The sequence below is a fragment of the Juglans microcarpa x Juglans regia genome, chromosome 5D (genome assembly GCF_004785595.1).
Source record: "Juglans microcarpa x Juglans regia isolate MS1-56 chromosome 5D, Jm3101_v1.0, whole genome shotgun sequence".
Lineage (NCBI taxonomy): Eukaryota > Viridiplantae > Streptophyta > Magnoliopsida > Fagales > Juglandaceae > Juglans > Juglans microcarpa x Juglans regia.
Window position 1 is genome coordinate 28,564,645 of NC_054602.1, and position 18,428 is coordinate 28,583,072.

The 18,428-nt window shown below is 34.6% G+C and overlaps 2 protein-coding genes across 2 annotated transcripts; both read right to left on the reverse strand.

The window, feature by feature from the left end:
* Positions 1 to 878: 878 nt before the first annotated feature.
* On the reverse strand, positions 879 to 3,779 carry LOC121266455. The gene is made up of 4 exons (XM_041170273.1): positions 3,155 to 3,779; positions 2,017 to 2,477; positions 1,264 to 1,519; positions 879 to 1,144 (listed from the first exon to the last, which is right to left on the reverse strand). The coding sequence occupies exons 1-4, from the start codon at positions 3,534 to 3,536 to the stop codon at positions 1,002 to 1,004; spliced, it is 1,242 nt and encodes a 413-aa protein (XP_041026207.1). The 5' UTR covers positions 3,537 to 3,779; the 3' UTR covers positions 879 to 1,001.
* Positions 3,780 to 13,478: 9,699 nt separating this feature from the next.
* LOC121265604 (lipid phosphate phosphatase gamma) lies at positions 13,479 to 18,007 on the reverse strand. Its single transcript, XM_041169285.1, has 2 exons — positions 17,032 to 18,007; positions 13,479 to 13,740 (listed from the first exon to the last, which is right to left on the reverse strand). Exon 1 carries the CDS (start codon positions 17,710 to 17,712, stop codon positions 17,050 to 17,052), a length of 663 nt encoding a protein of 220 aa, XP_041025219.1. The 5' UTR covers positions 17,713 to 18,007; the 3' UTR covers positions 13,479 to 13,740; positions 17,032 to 17,049.
* Between the last annotated feature and the right edge of the window lie 421 nt (positions 18,008 to 18,428).

Here is an 18,428-nt window from a genome sequence, read left to right on the forward strand (position 1 = left end):
ATTATTCTCTAATTCAACCTCATTATTTATAGAAGAAGAAAAATGCTAGGTTGAACTCTCAATTTGCTCCCTCTCAAGTGTATCGTTAGTATTTTTTTTTTTTTTTTTATGTTTAAAAAATTTACGATTAGTAAATTTACGTTTTTTTTTTAATATTAAAAAGAAATACACTAACAGTACACTTAAAAGGGCAAGTTGAGGGAGCTGAGTGACACCCAAAAATATATTAGTATTTTTATTAAAATGATATTATCGCTTTAGTTGGTCATAAAATAAATTGTAAAATAGATGTATGAATATTATTATTCTTGTCTGATTTGCTACGTACAGTCGTGAAGTACGCAAGCACCGTAAAATTACTTTAAAAAAGAATGAGATTCACTATTAAAAAATTAATTTTTTTTCATGTGAATCATATATTTATTCACCTTTTTTTAAATAATTACGTAGCACTTACACAATTATACTGTAACTATCATTTCTCTTTTCAAAAAAAGATGTGAGGGAGAAAAAAACCCTCTGAGTTTCATAGGATGGGAATCTTCACAGAATGGGAAAAGGAAATCCTCCCAAAAGGGCCAAAAGTAACCCCACCAATGTCTCCACCTTTCTTCATCTCTCTCTCACTAACCATCTTCCCACTTAATGTCGCTACTTTCCATTCCTACCCTGGAGAATTGAAACCCACCTACTGAGCGTGCAGTGCAATTTAGGAAAATCCTTGATGTGAATGGACAACACTGACTCATGTTCTATACCGACAAGCGAACAAAAAGTCAACTGAGGTTTCGAGCTTGGCACTCAGAAAAGAGCGTGGTGGGGGAGCAGGCAGGCTTGCCAAGTCAATTGGGAATCACTTGGAACAGAGTTGATTGCTAAGACACTAGACATCCGTTATTATAAAACTACTAAATTACATGTGCAGAATGCAAGAAGAGCAACTACTAGAAGTTTTGAAACTAATACTATTTTCCCTCTTACCCCACACCTCAAGTATCGCATCATCTTACATGGTGAAGGCAAGATTCAGAGTCAACAGATCTTTTCATCCCAACCATTACTTTCTTCGATTCAGATTCCGTCTTGTTCGTGTAATCCCATTCACCGGTTTCCTCTTGTCCCTCATGTGCCTCAGTTTCATCGTCTAGAAAACAATGCAACGCATTGGAATAGTCAGGACTTTGGTTTACTACAACATTCTGCTGCAAATAAAAATTGAAGTTTGTTTATATGGCTATAATCGAATTAGTTCGAAAGGCCTACCCGAGACGGTTGACAGAGAGAAAGCAGTTAGGCGTTTAACGCAATCCTTCAGTGCTTGGAGCTCAGCTTCCTTCGAATTGAGTTTGGATTGGGCCAAATTCAATTCGGATTCCAGCTCCACGATTTGGTGTTCCTGTTGTTCAATGAGCAAATGGCAAAGTTTCTGATCAAGTTCAGCTGGCACCACCCCATGGAACTGATAAGAATCTGAATTCTGGCCTTTGGCTTCACAAAAATCCATTGCTGAAACTTCAGTCTGCGCAACAAGTCCCAAGTCAAACGAAGAGATTTTTCTAATATAGCAGAAAAATGCATAGCTTAGCAGATACGAGAAAAAACAGACTCAAAAAGAGAGAAATATTGCATGAATTACCATGCCCAATGGTATATGTTAGAAGTGGCATTCCTGTCAGTTTTGCTGCATCAGAATTGATACTTCTTACTCTGGGTAATTATGATTATTGTCAACTCCAAGTTTCATAGACTTCGCATCTACCAGCATTGTGTTTAGTCCAGACAATTTTATAAATATTTACTTATATGCATAAGAGTGCATCAAAGATGCAAACCCCTGTACCTACAATGATACAAAACTCTGTTTACAGACATGTGAAAATCTACATTAATTGGTGCCGGGCTGGCGTGGGGGAAGAGATACATGCAGGGTACCATGCCATATTATAAATGACACATCGTAATAAGGTGAATTAATCTAACAGAGAAAAAAAATAAGAACACTTGAGAAATTCTTACCTCAACCAAATTTGGTCTTATTTCCTCTTGGTGAGAAGCTTCAGTGATGCACCAAGGAAGTTTTTGCAGTTCAGACTCAAGCTCAGCCTCAAGTTGATTGATTTCATGCATTCTTGGCTCTGGATCTTCAGTAAGAACACTACTTGCATATTCACCATCGTCAAAAACCAAGCGACCAGAAACCTTGATATCATTAGGGTCCCTATTTCCTGTACTAAAATTGTCTACGGAAAGTTGAGTGTGATTGCTGTAGTTTTTGTTTGGCACTGCATCAACTTCACTAGCAAAAGCCGAAATGCCGAGATGATAGGATGATCTTTTTTTATCAATCTCAGATTTTAATTCTTGAACAACCTTTGCAGTCTCATCCACAGCAATATTCAGCTTACTGATCTCAGATTTCCCGGCTGACATCATGTACATGATCCCAACACCAAGTCCCCAGCCAAATAAAGAGCCATCTAGATAGGAGAACATGAAATAATTTTAGACCTTAATGCTATTTAGCAAGCACCTATAACACATAATACAAACATACATACATACATACATACAAACATACATGCATAAACAAAAATTGCAATAAAACAATCCAAACTAACAAAAGGAAAGCAGGCGTATGTTAAAAATGAATAGAAAAGAGCTTTCTGTGAGAGAAACAATAGTTTTTAATTGTTAGGAATTAAGTTTATCATTTGGAGGGGCACCCATTTTTGGCTAGTAATCATTTAGGAGTTGGACCCATAGAGCTTCATTGCAATTTACTATAAAACAAGGTCGTTGGTTAGTCAGTATAATCCAAGTCGTATTCTTCTTTTGCTGCAATCAATCATATTAAAGGCTTCTTCTTCTCCTTTTAGTAAAAATAATGATAATCGTAATAATTAATATGACCTACTTTTTCTCATTTCAATATATAAAGCACTCTTTCATCACTTTGTACAGGAAGTTAAGAGCTTGCTTATGATATCAAACGCTGAATCGCGGAAAAGCTCCATACCCACAAGGGCTGAAGAAAATCTTCCCGTGTAAAATAATGAGAACCGACATCTTAACAACAGGTACCAAATCAAAGAAACGGGATTAAGATTAATTTGGATCGGCAACAGACACGAGCATAACAATCAGAAGATCGCACCTTTAGAAGATGACGATGCAGAGCTCGAGGCCACATTCTTGCTGATTTTCCTCCTCTTTAAGCGAACAGCGAATCTCCTCGCACTCTTCCTCGGGACCTCGGTCTCCAGCTTTATACTACTAGATCTCTTAACCCGAGCCGTCTTCTTAATCCTCGAGTTCTTCGATCCAGATCCAGCCCGGGACCCAGAGCTTGAAAACCGAAAGATCCCATCCTGTTCGCTTTGAGAGCCATCACAAGAACTCGGTGCATGGAAGGGATTGTCGGTCTGCTGGGGAAGAGTACTGGGAGTGGGATCATCGGTATCATTAGGGCCAAAGAGGTGCTTGGCAACGAGACCAGTGGATCCAGCCACTGCTGCAGCTAAGAGAACCTGCCACATTGGTGGTGATCAAACTAAGCTAAGCCAATTTTCTTCGGGCATTGATGATGGAGCTCGGAGATGTAGGGGTTTTGCTCAGATCACAAGTTTCCCGCTTCCCTCCGATTTACACGTGTGAGAAAATTATTGGTTCGAATGGTTTTTTTTTTCCTAGTTTTTGAATTTTTGTTTAGGATTGTCATGGTACGGTCAGACATCCGACACACAGATTCGGTGATCCAACACAATAGACGAGAAAAATTATTTGCCGAAGAGTATCTCGGTTTTGAAATGAATTTTTAAATTTTAAATTACAAAAGAAACATGTTGGAGAAAATTTGTACCTTAATGTTATGAAAAATTCTACTTGCAACCGGCTTGGTAACCTCGCGTAACCGGTTGTATAAATAATATTATTTTTTTCCACCCTCATTCCTCTCTCTCTCTCTCAATTATTTCGTTCTCATTTTGTATATATAAAATGCAAAGGCCATATTTTAGAAGAGATCCAAAGCTATGCAACAAAAACTCACCTTGAGAGTAGCTACGAAGCGACGGCAAAGTGGTTGAGGCGGCGGTAGTGCACTGTGGAGGAAGAGAAAAAAGTGATGAGAGAGAGAGAAAGAGAACCCGAGAGGTGTGGAGGAGGAAGTTTACATAAGCTCCATGCATGCAACGTGAGGGCTACAGAAGTGGTGCTGGACATCACTGGGCAGTGGATGCTTGATCTCCAACGTCGTCTGTTGCTGCTGACGGTGGCGTCGGTGCCCAACTGTGGCAAGGAACGGCTCTCGGTTTGGTCGACAACACTCTGCCTCCAAGGCCTCAAAATAGAGCAGCTTCGATTTTCGCTCTCGACGGACGTTGGTGATGGTGGCATTTCTGTGTTGAAAGGCTGAGGAGTATGGGTCAACAGGCAGGGCTGGCGGCTTGTGGTGGCGTTGCCGTGTGAGTAGGGTTGATTCCCGTTTGACGTAGAGGCTGGGTCGTGGGGGCTATCCCACGGTGCTGCAACTAGGCGCGGCTGGTTGCTTCCGTCGTGTGTCCTGCATGTTTTGGAGGTGGAAGGTGGTTCGCGGAGGAGGAGACGTGCGGCAGCTTGCTCTTAAGTTTGGGGTGACGTTGCTCTATTTCGGTGTAAAAAAACAGAGGAGGAGGAGGCTTGCATGCGGCGGTACGTGCGCTGGAAGACTGTCTGTAGGGGCGTGAGGTAGTGGTCCTCCGCTTAGATGCTGGTGGCAAAGATATGGCTTGACAGCGGAGTGCGGTTGCAAAAATGGGCCGTTGGTTGTCATCATGTGCATGGTGCAGTAATGTCGTGGGTGTGGAAGTCGTGTAACGGTGGAGGTTTTCTCTCGTGGTTTTCTGTGGGTCCTGATGCTGGCTATGGAAGAGCACGCAATGATTCTTACGTACGGTGATGCGTCCGTTACGGATGTTTGCAGCAGGCTATATATCGTGGTGTTACAAGGTGGCTATGGTGAGGTTTACAGAGAAGAAAAGAGAGGGAGAGGGTGGTGTTACAAGGTGGCTACGGTGAGGTTCACGGAGAAGAAAAGAGAGGGAGAAGGAAAACATTGGGTGCGAGGTGGGTGTTTGAAACTGACTGTAATATTATAAAATCTGTCGCTTTTTCTTTGCTTTGTCTTTTTGGCTTTTTGTGGTTTTTTTTTCTTCCACATAAGTTTGCCACGTACAATCGGTTGCATTCCGTTTACGCAACTCGGTTGTACGTAGCAAAACTATAATATTATTTGAGAAATTTAATTGTGCAGTTGTAAATATATTAGGACTTGAGAAGTAGTTTGATAAATAGATTTTACAACAAAAATATTTATAAATTAATTTAAATAAATATGATAAGTTAGATTTTTTTATATTAAAAAAAAGAAATGATATTTGTAAACTTATAATGCGTAAACGTTAGGTAATTTTTTTTAAAATAAATTAATAAATATGGGATTTATACAAAAAAATTAATTAATTTTTTAATAATAAAATTTATTCTATTTTAAAAAAATTACTCGACGCTCGTACATTTCCCGATTGTAACTAATTTCTAAAAGAAAGATAACATTATACATAACCTTGTTACCAAGAAAGTAAAAAAGGAAGTTAAACTACCGAAGATAATAATTTGAAGCCCATATCAAAAATATATCCACAGGTCTTCCATGCCCACGGAATTGACAAATGCTTTTCTTTAATTTGAGTTTTTTCTTTTCTTTTCTTTTTATCATTTATGACATATGCGAAGGCTAATATATAATTTTATAGAGTGGTACTATTCTACTGTTTGCATGTGTTTATTGTGTGCAGTTCAGTGTAAATTATACTTTTTTTTATTTTCTTATTTTTTATTTCAAATATTTTTAAATATATTTAAGCATTTTTAAAAAATTAAAAAAAAATTAATACACTAATAGTCACTTCTTTATCCATTAAGTAAAAGAAAAAAAAATTAAATGCATGAGCGATCAAAATGAGAAGGCAAAATGAGGCGGCATAATAGCATTACTCAATTTTATATATTGCTGAAAATACACAAATTCAAAATAAAAACAGTATTTTTCAAAATAGTTTTGTAAAAATGATATGATTTACTATAAATTTAATTACGGGTGTAAATTCAAATGCAAATTCATGTTTCAAAAAAATTGTTTGACTGAGTAGACTTGTTTTGTCATTCAAATTAAATATCCGATCAAATAAAATGATCGTAAATCTTCTTCAATGTCATGTAAGATTGGGTATTATCACATTGAGCAAGTTTTATTAGACTTGAGAGCGAGTATAAACTTACTGACTTATTCAATATATTTTTGCAGTTAGGATTGTGAGAGCAAAAACTGCTCAATTGACACTTAAGTTAGTTGATAGATTTGTTAAGATCCCTAGAAGTAGTGTCGAGGGTGTTTTGATCAAGGTTAAGTCGCTCTATTTTTCAATAGATCTTGTGGTACTAGACACCGAGTATACTCAAAGTGTTAGTGAGCAAATCCCTATTATTATAGGTTGCCCTTTCTTAACCACATCTAATGTTTTAATTAATTATCGAAGTGGTGCGATGAATCACTTTTGGAAATATGATTGTTTAACTCGAGATTTTTTCCATAAGCAAGCAAATATCAGATAATGAAAGTAATTGTGAGATTAATATGATAGAGAGCCTATTCCAAGACTCTTTATTAATCAATCAAGTTGTGAGGATCATCTAAAGAATTGTCTCACTCGGTAGGGGTGCAACTTTGATATTTAGAAATCAAAGGAGGTAAACTCATTGTTAGATTATGTTCCTATTTATGTGCCACCAATTGATAACCAAAAGTGGTACATCTTCCTCTATCCTCTGCACCACCACTTACATTTGTTGTAGAGCCACCATGGTTAGTTGAAATCAATGACCGAAGCTCTCAAATATGTTCTTTGAGGTTCTTTTGAGACCTTACCAACTATTATAACTTTAGATTTAGATGACTCTATATAATAGTAGTTGATGAGTGCATATCAAAAACACAAGGAAGCTATAGGTTGGATAATTGCTGATGTCATGGGTATTAGTCCTCCAGTAGTTATGTATAAAATAATCCAGTCATAAATGGATAGCTTACCCATTATAGGATTCTACGTACCCTGATAAGCAATTGATGCAAATATCCCAAATGAAAAATTGTTTTCATCGGCTACTATTCACTACCCCCACACCACGCATCACACACCTTATGAAAAACACATTCACATCCTAAAAAAACAAAAAAATTATAAGTGTAGAGTGTGAGAGTGAATAGTGACTGAATCCCAAATATCTTAGTATGATAATATTGTGAATACCTTGTCCCCCACCGAATGCCTTCTCATTGGACCAAACAAGATAAATTCGAATTCTTAGGTTGGTAATGTTGATCTTTCCTAGGTGGAAGAATATACAAGGTTGGGCCTAGATCAAAAGGAAGTTTGATGTGGTTTAACACTTCTTTTGGGATGATCCATACTTATTCAAGTACCATCTTGATCAAATAATTAGGAGATGTATTTCTAAGAGTGACAAAAGATATAATCTTCTTTTATTATAAGCAAGCATGTGAAGGCCACTTTTCCTCATGAAAGATCGCTGCAAAGATTTTGTATGTGGATTTTATCGGCCCTTTATTTTTCATGATTTTATGCATGCATACTTATTAGAAGATGAGAGTCTAGAAGTTGAAAAGAAGACAATAGAGGATTTTGCTTTTCAGGATTAATCTTTTCTTACAATTTACAGTAGTGCACTAAATCCTTGTTTTAGTTTCTCGGTTCTAATTTTGCTTGTTTTAGCTACCATTTTGCAAGTAGTAGATTTTTAATATAAGCTTGATTTGATGATGATCATATCCTTTTCTCCTTGCCTCGCTTTTATTGTTCAGAGTTCTCAGGTTCTTACTGTATTTTGCTTTTAACATTCATGACATCTATTTGAGCTTATCAATTTCATGTTTGGGACAATGTTCATTTTAGTTTGGGGTGACAAATAGTTTTACTTTAAAGTCGGTTTGGATTGAGAGGTGAGTTGAGATCATCTCAACTCATCTCACTATTATTCACTAATATTCACAAATTTTAGTCTCAATCATTTGTTGGTTATATGGCATATTTTTTTTTCTATTTTTCCTTTTGCGTTTATGTTATATTTATGTGTTTGCAACCCAAAAAACAATTGAAAAATAAACTTCCTTAGCAAGATGTTGTTTGAAGTTCATTATGCTACTAGAGCATTCTCATCCGCTTCTTTATAAATTTTCTTATAATTTGGCTAAAAAACACACTTTCTAAAATTTTTTCCCACAGTTTACTTATTTTTCAAAAATCTACTACATCTCACTCTCTATTCTCTTTCTATTCTATTAAAATAATCTTTTTCTATTCTTTTTTTATTATTTTTTTTCTTTCACTTTCCTTTATATTCTTTCTTTATATTCTATTAAAATATAAGTTTGGAATAAAAAAGATCAAAAGAATGATTTAGGATGGTACAATTGCTCTCCAAATTTGGAAAGCATCTGTACACTAGTACAGATTATGGCATTTTTTTTCTAGTTAGAGCCTTAATTCTTTTCTTGAAACATTAGTACAGCTATAGTCATCCCATTGAGCCAATTGATTAGTCTTTTTTCTTTTTAAATATTTTTTCAAAGAGTTTCAAGCATAAACGATCAAATTGGTTGAAACTTACAAAAAAAAAAAAAAAAAAAGAAATACAAATTGAAAAGGTGAAAATAAAAGAAAAAATAATAGATGATCAATTTGAAAAAGTGTACTATGGAAAAAAAATATATAGTGCTTATTGAAGAAAACCGGTTCTTTACTTGGGAAAAAAGTAATGGATTCTTATAATATTTAGAAATAAACTGTTGGTCTTAGTTTTGATTTTTCTTTAAAGAGATGATTTGTTGCAATCACTACTCTCTGAATTTCTATGGTTTTAGAGATTAATGTTCTTAACTTATTATTGTTAATATGTAAATTTGCAAAATAGACAAGAAGGGAGAAAATGATTATTCTCGGTCCACAATAATGATTTGGGCGTCGATACGGTACTATTCTCGTTCATCCATAAAATAAATAATAAATAAATATAAAGAGACACAACGCTTTATGTGATTTGGCATAAAAGTCTACGTTCACGGGTTGTTTGGGGCGAAATCCACTATAATGAGTGATTTTACAATATCTCATAACCTCACATATCTCACAGTACAATGGAGAAATTTAAGATTTCGAGAAGTTGAAGACAATGCCTCTCTTGAGAGTTGAGAGAAGATCATGTAGAGTCACTATGTCGTAGGAGTATATGTGTAGAGAAATTGTGGAGAGCCCCCTCCGTTTGTAGAGATCTCCTCCTTTTATAGAGAACTATTTTCTTGCTTTGAGTGATCAAATCCAACTTACCTTGTGAAACATTTTCCTTTTAAGAGTCTGAGTCAACTTCTTTTAGTTTATCTCTTTCTTGTCTTATCTCCTGATTCTCTTCCCTTCCATATCTCTTGGTTTTATCTATTTTCTTGTTATTATTGATAGGTTTTCAATGGGTTGGACCCAATTAATTTATCCCTAACAATTATAGTGTATGTCATGAGAGATGTTTAGAGAGGAATTCACTCTAAACAAAGTCTCAACAAACTTTGTATTGGTTTAGTGCCCTTTAATTTCGACGAACCACTTTAGAGTATCATGGAGTGTTTGAACTCTATAGAAAGTGTATAGATTATCTGACAATGGACACACATGTACGTAGTTGCACTTGGTGTTCCTTTTCTTCGTGGAAATTAATATTATAGGGAGGAAATAAGCTTTTGATCCTTGGTTCTAGTTTTTTCTCTTCTTGTATTTTTATATTTAGCTATCATGATATTTAAACGAACCGATTAAATGAGTTTTTCATCAAGTTTTTCAGCTTTCATTCAGCTTTACAATGCCACCAAGTTTGCCACCATCAAATTAATGTTAAAGTAGTTTTAGCATTTACTTTAGCATTTACTTCAGCACTAGGCATTGCATTAATGCAATTTTCCATCAATCAAACTTCAATGGATGCCGAAATGTACTTGGAAAGACAGAAGAAATGGCAGAAATACTTGCTAAGTGTACGAGCCACGGGAAGGAGAAGGAGAACGTGTGGGACCGGGTTTGCTACAGTGTATAGAGTTTTTCCGTTCGAAATTATTGTCTCCTTGCTCTCTCTCTCCACCATAAAGGAATCCGTAAAGCCCCACATCCCGACACCAGCTTCCAAATTTCTGGGTTTTTTCTTTGCTGGTTGATCATCAACGACAAGCCATCGAGCTCATCGAGCTCTACAAGCCATTCGACAAGATCGTGATCAACACCCAGCCATTTGGCATTCGTCATCGAGCTCTGGATGCCATTCGTCATCGAGCTTATGGCGTTGATTTAATGGTCTATGGTCTTTTCTTTAGTATTTTACCATTTTGCAATGATTTATCTTCGATTTTTTTTCAAATCCATTTGGCATGATAGAAAACGGTCAATCAGATTTTTTTGTGGAAAAGAAAACGACAGTGCCCCTCCAGAAGATGTACAAATTCCCCAGATATACAAATTTTTGGGCCTCTCTCTCTAAAAAAATAAATAATAATAAAATGTATAATTTAATGTGAAGTTTTTCTTTAAATACAAAATCAATTTTCAAAAGATATGATTTTACATATATATATATAATATATATACAGAGAAATCAATACTAACGCTCTTATGGAATAGATTTATTAGAGCTAATATATATATTGTGGATGGTTTTAGCTTTACTAAATCAATGCTAGTGCTAATAAAGGTTTATTGTATATTGAGTAATGTTATATGTAATCATATAGATTGTATCATGCATGCTAGTCTATACAAAAACCTCTTAGTTTTTTCCCCTAGCTATACAAAAACTTTCCAAAACACACTGGTCCACCTGGTTTGCTTTCAAGATTAAAATCAAAAAATTTGAAAATTTTGAAATTCTCTTATCTCATCATTACAATTTTTTCAAATTTTTATTGAAAATAATTTTCAAATCTTAAAATAAAAATAATATTAAAAAATATATTCTAATAATATTTTATTTAATTTTTTAATTTAAATCTTAATTCATTTCATTTCATGCCATCTCTAATAATATAAGCGCACACTATCTACACGTGGAAAAAACACAATGCAGGTGCAATGCTCCGTATTCGTGCTCACTCCACCGTTTGCCCACTTCGTCACTTTTGGCGGGATGTTAAAGCATAAAATAATGTTAAATGTATTTTAAAAATTAGTGTAATCTGTTTGTGTTTGTGAGCACTCCCAATGCTTTTGTATTATACAAAAAGTATAAATTATTTAAATAATTACTTAAAAAATAGTTTTGTAAAATACAATTCGCTATAATAATTCGTTACATGTAGTGGATACTATTTATACTGTAATTTTTTTTTTTATTATTGATATTTCATTTATTGCCTCATTTTCTTTTACTTTGATTTTTATCATGTATGCAAATTCTTTTTATTTTTCATCATTTAAAACACATATATTTCATTTTCTTCTAAAAAATATTTTGGAAATATTTTTAAACCAATTTTTTCATATTTTGATTTTATTTTTAATTTTTATTTGGCTTATATATTTTTGTTTTAGGTGTATAGGACTGAATTATTTTACATTATATATAAAAAGAATTCCAAATATAAAAAAATATATGGATATTGTAAATTTATTGGTAGAAATGAAATATTTAAAAAGAATAAAAGAATAATATTAAAATGATATAGAGTAAAAATAGATAAGCTGATGGATGATATATTGTAAAAGTTAATTTATAAAATAGAAAAAATGAGTTTTGGTGATATATTTTAAATGATATGATAAAAAAATCCATTAAGAGTGCTCTTAAAGGGGAAATAATCATGTGTTAACATATTGATAAAATTTAATCTAAATGAGTTATTGTTGAGGTTGTCCCATGTCGGTTGTGAAAGGGGCTAGCGGTCAATTCATAAATGTGAGGGAAAGTCTCACCTCTTGAGCTAGCTTTTAGGGTTGAGGGAGGTCTAATACCATCCAACACTGGTATCAGAGTCCAAGTTTACCAACAATCTATGAGAGAAATAAATTATCGCTATTCTGATCTAAGGACCGCCGTATGAGGAGGAAATTGTTCATCTCACACTAGTAGTTGTAGAGTCATAGTTCATGGCCCCCCATGCTGATTCAAGCACATGGTTTCAAGTTAACTTTTACATTAATTTGGAGAACTTCTTGTCGTCGAAATAGCGTAATGGTAGGTAGACTTTTAATCGAATTTTTGCAAACCTTTATATTACTTGAGTAAGAAATTTTTGAATTAGGGTGCACGAAGTTTGTATGATTTATTCGTGCAACGTGATATGACTTTTTATATATTTCTTTGTGTACACCTTCTCAATACTATTGTAAATGTTTTTGTGATATGAATGATATCTTCATGATATTATGTAAATACTCTTCTGGCATCTATGGTCTATGTGACAACTGATAATCTTTCTTGGTATAATATTGATGTCAATTTATGTAGTTTTCATTGAGTTGATTAGAGAATGTTCTTTGCTCATTGACGGATTATTTATTTATTTATAAATAAAATTACAATTTCCCTCGCCCCATTAATTGTGCTACTTGTGTCCTGTAACTCAATTTTTTTCTTTTAAAGGATGCGTATACTCAGGATTTACAGCAAGAGACTTTTAGAACTGATCTGTCTGCAATTTGTCTATGAGATGAGATGAGATGAGTTGAATTAGTACCAAGTTCCAATACTCGAGTCTTGAAAATCTAAAATGTTAGAAATTTCTAGCTGCAGTTTGGTTATGAGTTCAAAGAAATTGTCCTAGAGTCATTTCTCATGCAGTTACTTGAATTGTAGAGCTATGACTAAAGAATTGGCTGTTGAATTGAAATACTTTTGCTTTGAGAAACATTTGGATTTTGTATTTGAAAATGTCATAAACAGGGACAAAGCTCATATTTAAGTAGAAATTGTAGTCGTTTCAAACTAGATGAGTTGCAAGCCACCCCATTTTGCTTTAAGGAACACCAATTTGGCACAAATGAACACACTGATTTCAAGAAGTTTATGCCACTATATTTACTGACATATCAAAAACTGATGAGCAGAATCCGTTTGGATAAAGAAACACTCTCAACCCATCTAATTATTATAACTTTCTAAATTCTCATACAAAATATAATAAATAATTCAACTTTTTCAAATCTCAAAAAAATAATAATATTAAAAAATAATATTCTAACAATATTTTATTCAACTCATATAAAATTATCTCTCTTATCTCACTATCCAAACGAGCCGAAACATATTATTACACACCCACAGATCCGTGAGGAATTGAGTCAAAGTGTACAGAACAACATAATTACCCAAGCATCATTAACCATTCCATGTGTCCCAATGATTTTTTAATTATCCAAATGATATATGTTGAGTATCTACATGTAGTCATCATCTAAATGTATATATCTTTAGGCAATAATTCATTTAGCGTAATAAGAATTATGCAGGATAACGATATTCAGTCTCCGCTAACATAAAACAATCAAAACTCCAGTACTAATCACTAACTTCAGAAGCCGGCTTGCCTCATAATGCTAACCAAATGAAGTCATCCAACCAGGCATCCGGTTAACTGTCCTTCCTTAAATTTACCTGGCAACATAACAAGAAAGACTGGTGTGAATATAAACTTATTATATCAAGAACAAAAGGATTCTCAACCTCAAACTTTCAAGCTTAATAATTACTTTTATACTATAGACACTTTATATGATGGAAAATCACAAGAAATGGGAAAGAGATTTTCTTGAGGGCTTCCACAATAATAAGAGCAATTCAATTTGATTATCCCTACCATTTGAAGGCAAGAAGTTCACTTCCTAATCAACTAGAATAGACAAAAATATTGCCTCAATCACGTGAAGACAGTTTTACAAAGACCATTTTTGTTCACTTTCTTCTTACCTTAGATCCTCTGTTTAGTTCTAAAGCTTTATTTATTATATATCTTCAACTCGTGTTCCTTCCCTAGTTCCCATAGATGTCAATATTACATCATTAGGCCCCGTTTGGATAGCGAAAGTGTTTAATCTCATCTCATCTCATCATTACAACTTTCCCAAATTCTCACACAAAATATAATAAACAATTCAATTTTTTCAAATCCCAAAACAATAATAATATTAAAAAATAATATTCTAACAATATTTTATTCAACTTTCAACTTTCATCCAAAGTGAAAGTTGAGGGAAAGGGAGAGTAAAGTAGAGGCTCATTTTCAGCTAAAACCTATATTGACCATCAATGGTGCAAGCATATCAATAACTTAATTCTGTATAGATTAGAATGTGAGATCATTTCACATATTATACACCGTGACAAGAAGACTTGTAGCCATAAGTGAATTTAACTTTTAATGCCAAATGAGAAGACTCGCTTCACATGATGGAACTCCATGTGATAACTATTAGAAGGAAATAAAAAATTGATGATCACTGCACCACCTAAGTTCGATAGTTTTTTTTTTTTTTTTTTAATAAGCAATTCAAATTTCATTAGTAGCAAAGAAGGGCACATCTCAAGCACACAGGGTATATATGAAAGAAAGCACTCGATTAGAAAGGAGGAAAACAATCATGAGGAGGGCAAGAGCTACTCTAAGCCAACATCCATACACAGAGCATCGTTAGAAATAAGAAATTAATTCCTCAGTTTTAAGTTGTAAGTACAACTTAGAAGTCAAATAAATCATATAAGAAAGCATTGTAACTGCTAATGAGAAATCATGGTCTTATCTAAACCTACAACCATGTACCACCAGTTGGCCTTGGGACAAACATTGAGGAGAGACACAAAAACAACATTGAAGATCTATAATTTCACCCTTTTGGTGTTTTATTCAAAACTTAACATTTTAGAAGTACGTCTGGGGCATTAGTAAAAACATAGACATGTGTCACAAGATAACCCATATACAAGATATCTTTCTATCCGTTGCTCATCTAACAATCCCCAGGTTCATGGCAGTGAGGCATCCACCTCACAGAAAGGGTAAAAGCCTGACACTGTCTTGATAATACAAAGAAGCAAATCTAGATACTAAGATGAGGAAATTTTAGATTCAAATGAAGGACTTACCAGTAAGATAAACAAAAGTAAGCCAATTGGGCATATGGCCACAGAAGCATCACAGTAGGAAGGCGGGATAACTTATTCAATAAAATTTCACAAGAAATGATCAAGCACCACCGTGGGGGTTTTCCCATCTATTGTAAACAAGCAACATTTTTATTTACAAATCTGAACTTGTTTCTCTCTGTTTTGTATTTTGAGTTGGAAAAAAAATGAATAGTATGAGACAACCACAAAAAGCATAGCTTGGTCAGCTAAGTAAATGCCAACAAAGGATCATGTACAGTATTCAAGAAAAATTTGACTATCAAAGAGAGAAGAAGATAATCAAAGTAATTTGTTAGGTTAATTTCCATGCATAAAGATCCCTTGAGAAACAATTTCGACCCAATGTGATACTCTATCAAACCCTTTTTTTTTTCTCTACTTGATTATGTGTGCGAAGTTTCCTTCCCAAATCCACTATAGTCATGAAACAATGCAAAAAAATATAACAGGATAATTTATCAAATAGAGAGGATTAATCTAAAATAAAGTGTAGCATACATTAGGAGAGTTAACAGTGAACCAAAAAAAAAAGTTCTAAATTAAAGTTGAATCTTGTTTTCCCACACACTACCACCTCATTCTCACTTACCTCCTACACTTTGACTCACTACAACCCGGTTACAAGAGCTACCACTTATTACCGTTTTAGGTGGATAAGTGACAATGGGATGATATTGCATGCCATCGAGTTATACCAAGTCAACGTTCAAGAAATAAGTGACAATAGGAGGTGGATCGTGGAATGAGCATACCAAGTCGAAGTTTATATGTAAATAAGATTGGGCAGTAGGGGTGGTAATATGTGACATGACCTGTGAATCCAATACGAACATGACACAAAATTAGCTGGTTTGGGTGTTTGATGTTAACAGGTTCGGGTCAAAACAGGCTGACTCGTTAAGACACGATTTATTAACGGGTCAACCTGCTTAACACGAAATTAACCTGTTTTGATCCATTTAGATTTTATTTCAAAATTAAAATTTTATTATTGTTAAGTTGTAATATTGATATTTTTCAGTATGCTTATGTTTTTATTGTTGGGATTGTAATTCTAGACCTATGGTCATATTTGTTATTGTATAATTTGTAATATTAGTTTTATTATCTGTTAAAATTTGATATATATTTTTTAAGATATTGTGGCTACTAATAAATATAGATTTTAATTTTTATGTGAAATTATATTAATTAGGACAAATGAGTTATACATATTAGTTCAACCCATTTATATGAAACGAGTTTAAATAGGTCGTGTTGTGTTAATTTATTTTTAATTAATTATTAAACAGGTGACACGACACGTTATCTAAATAGGTTGGGGTTAGAGTTTGAAAGTTTGACACGTTTAGCTTAACAAGTCGAGTTCAGGTTGACCTATATAGTCGAATGTTCATGACTCGGCACGACACGAACACGACCCGAAAACACGATTTGCAACCCCTAGGGTATTAATCATTGAGGAAAAATGAATTTAGATTGCATCTCTACTTGAATTTAGACTGCATCTCAATCAAGTAAGTACTTTACTAGATTGAGAATCTACAACATCAGGGCATATATTTCTTATCCTTGATAGCTTGATTACAAGATCATATTCGAAACAAGGTCAGTGTCATTGAAATCAGCTAACAAACGATATCTACACACACAGAATGGTAAAGAGGGTAACACAATATCTTGGATCAATCACTTATGAAAACGTACAAAGTTAAATTCAGGAAAACGGAAGAAAAAGTAAAGAAGGATTGGATTTCTAAGTACCCAGATGAATGTTAGTGGTCAATTGCTCTTGGAAGGCACCTTTTTCCGCGCAGCTCTCGCATTGTCGTACTCAAACTTCAACACATTGGGTATATGAGACGTATCCTTAACATAGAGCATCCTGCCAAATGCGCTTTCTTCGATTGCTTGAAAGTAAGGGGAAAGCACAGAATACACGACCCAGAACCACAGCGATCCAAGAAAGATACCCAAAATGGCCCCAGCACAGACCTGAGCAATTGTATGGTACCCCAAATACACCCTAGAATACATAGTGAGGAATGCCAGAGACCAAGACCAGGAATTCACAATCCAATTGTTCCTCGAGTCCCAAAGACCAATCCCTTTAGACGTCAACAGAGTAAAGTACATGGCAAAGAAGAACATATACTGGGAGTGGCTCGAGGGCCAGCCGTGAGAATCGCACGTCTCGAGCAGAAAGCAGGTCTCGGGTCGAGCTTGCTGGACCGATGTCTTGATTAACTCATTAATGAATTGGGAAATGATGAGGCCGAGAGCGAAGAACATACCCTGGAGCTCACGGCGGAAAATGAAGTGGGAAATGAAGCCGCCGAGGCTGATGAAGACCGGAACGAGCGAGACCCAGGCTAGGAAGTGACCTAGTTGGTCCCCCCTCGGGTATCTCACGTGGGTCAGTGTCACAGCCTTCAGCGGCGCCATACTTTAGAAAGAACGATCGAGGAAGCTAAAGATTTTCTGGGTATGGATTATCAATCGGATATTGATTTGGCGTCAGACCGTCCGCGCTGTTTGATCGGATCTGCGGACGAGAGAGAGGGCGAAGTTGCGAACGGAGTGGGGGGATTAAGGAAGAATAGGCTTATAGGTCTTGTTACATTATTGTTTGGGTGTTGTTTCTCGGAAAACCGTTGACGTCTCGACAAAGAGACGATGATGGTCGGTCCTTAAAAGTAAAGTCATCGAAAGGAGAGGCCATAAACTTGGCAACACGCGGGGCACGCCCATTGCTCCCTTCCTTCACACCGAGGCCACAACGCGTAGGGAATAGATAAAATTTAGTTTGTATTTAGGTATAGTTTGAATAGCGAGTATTCATTATTTTATTTTTATTATTTATTATTTATTATTATTTATAGAATATTTAAAAATATCTCATTATTTTAATGCAACCTTAATTAATTTATTTTAAATACAATTATATCAAACTAGTTAAATTTACAGTAATTTGTCAATCATGATGTTCTTGCAAATTGTTACCAAATTATTTTTTGATCCTACAATAATATTCCCGCTTGTAGGAGGCATTACGCGCGAAGTTCCTTATCCAGGGAATATAAAACTGCAGAGTAAATATTTACTTCTTTTTTTATTTTTCAAAATAAAAATTTAAAATATTATTTTTTAATATTATTATT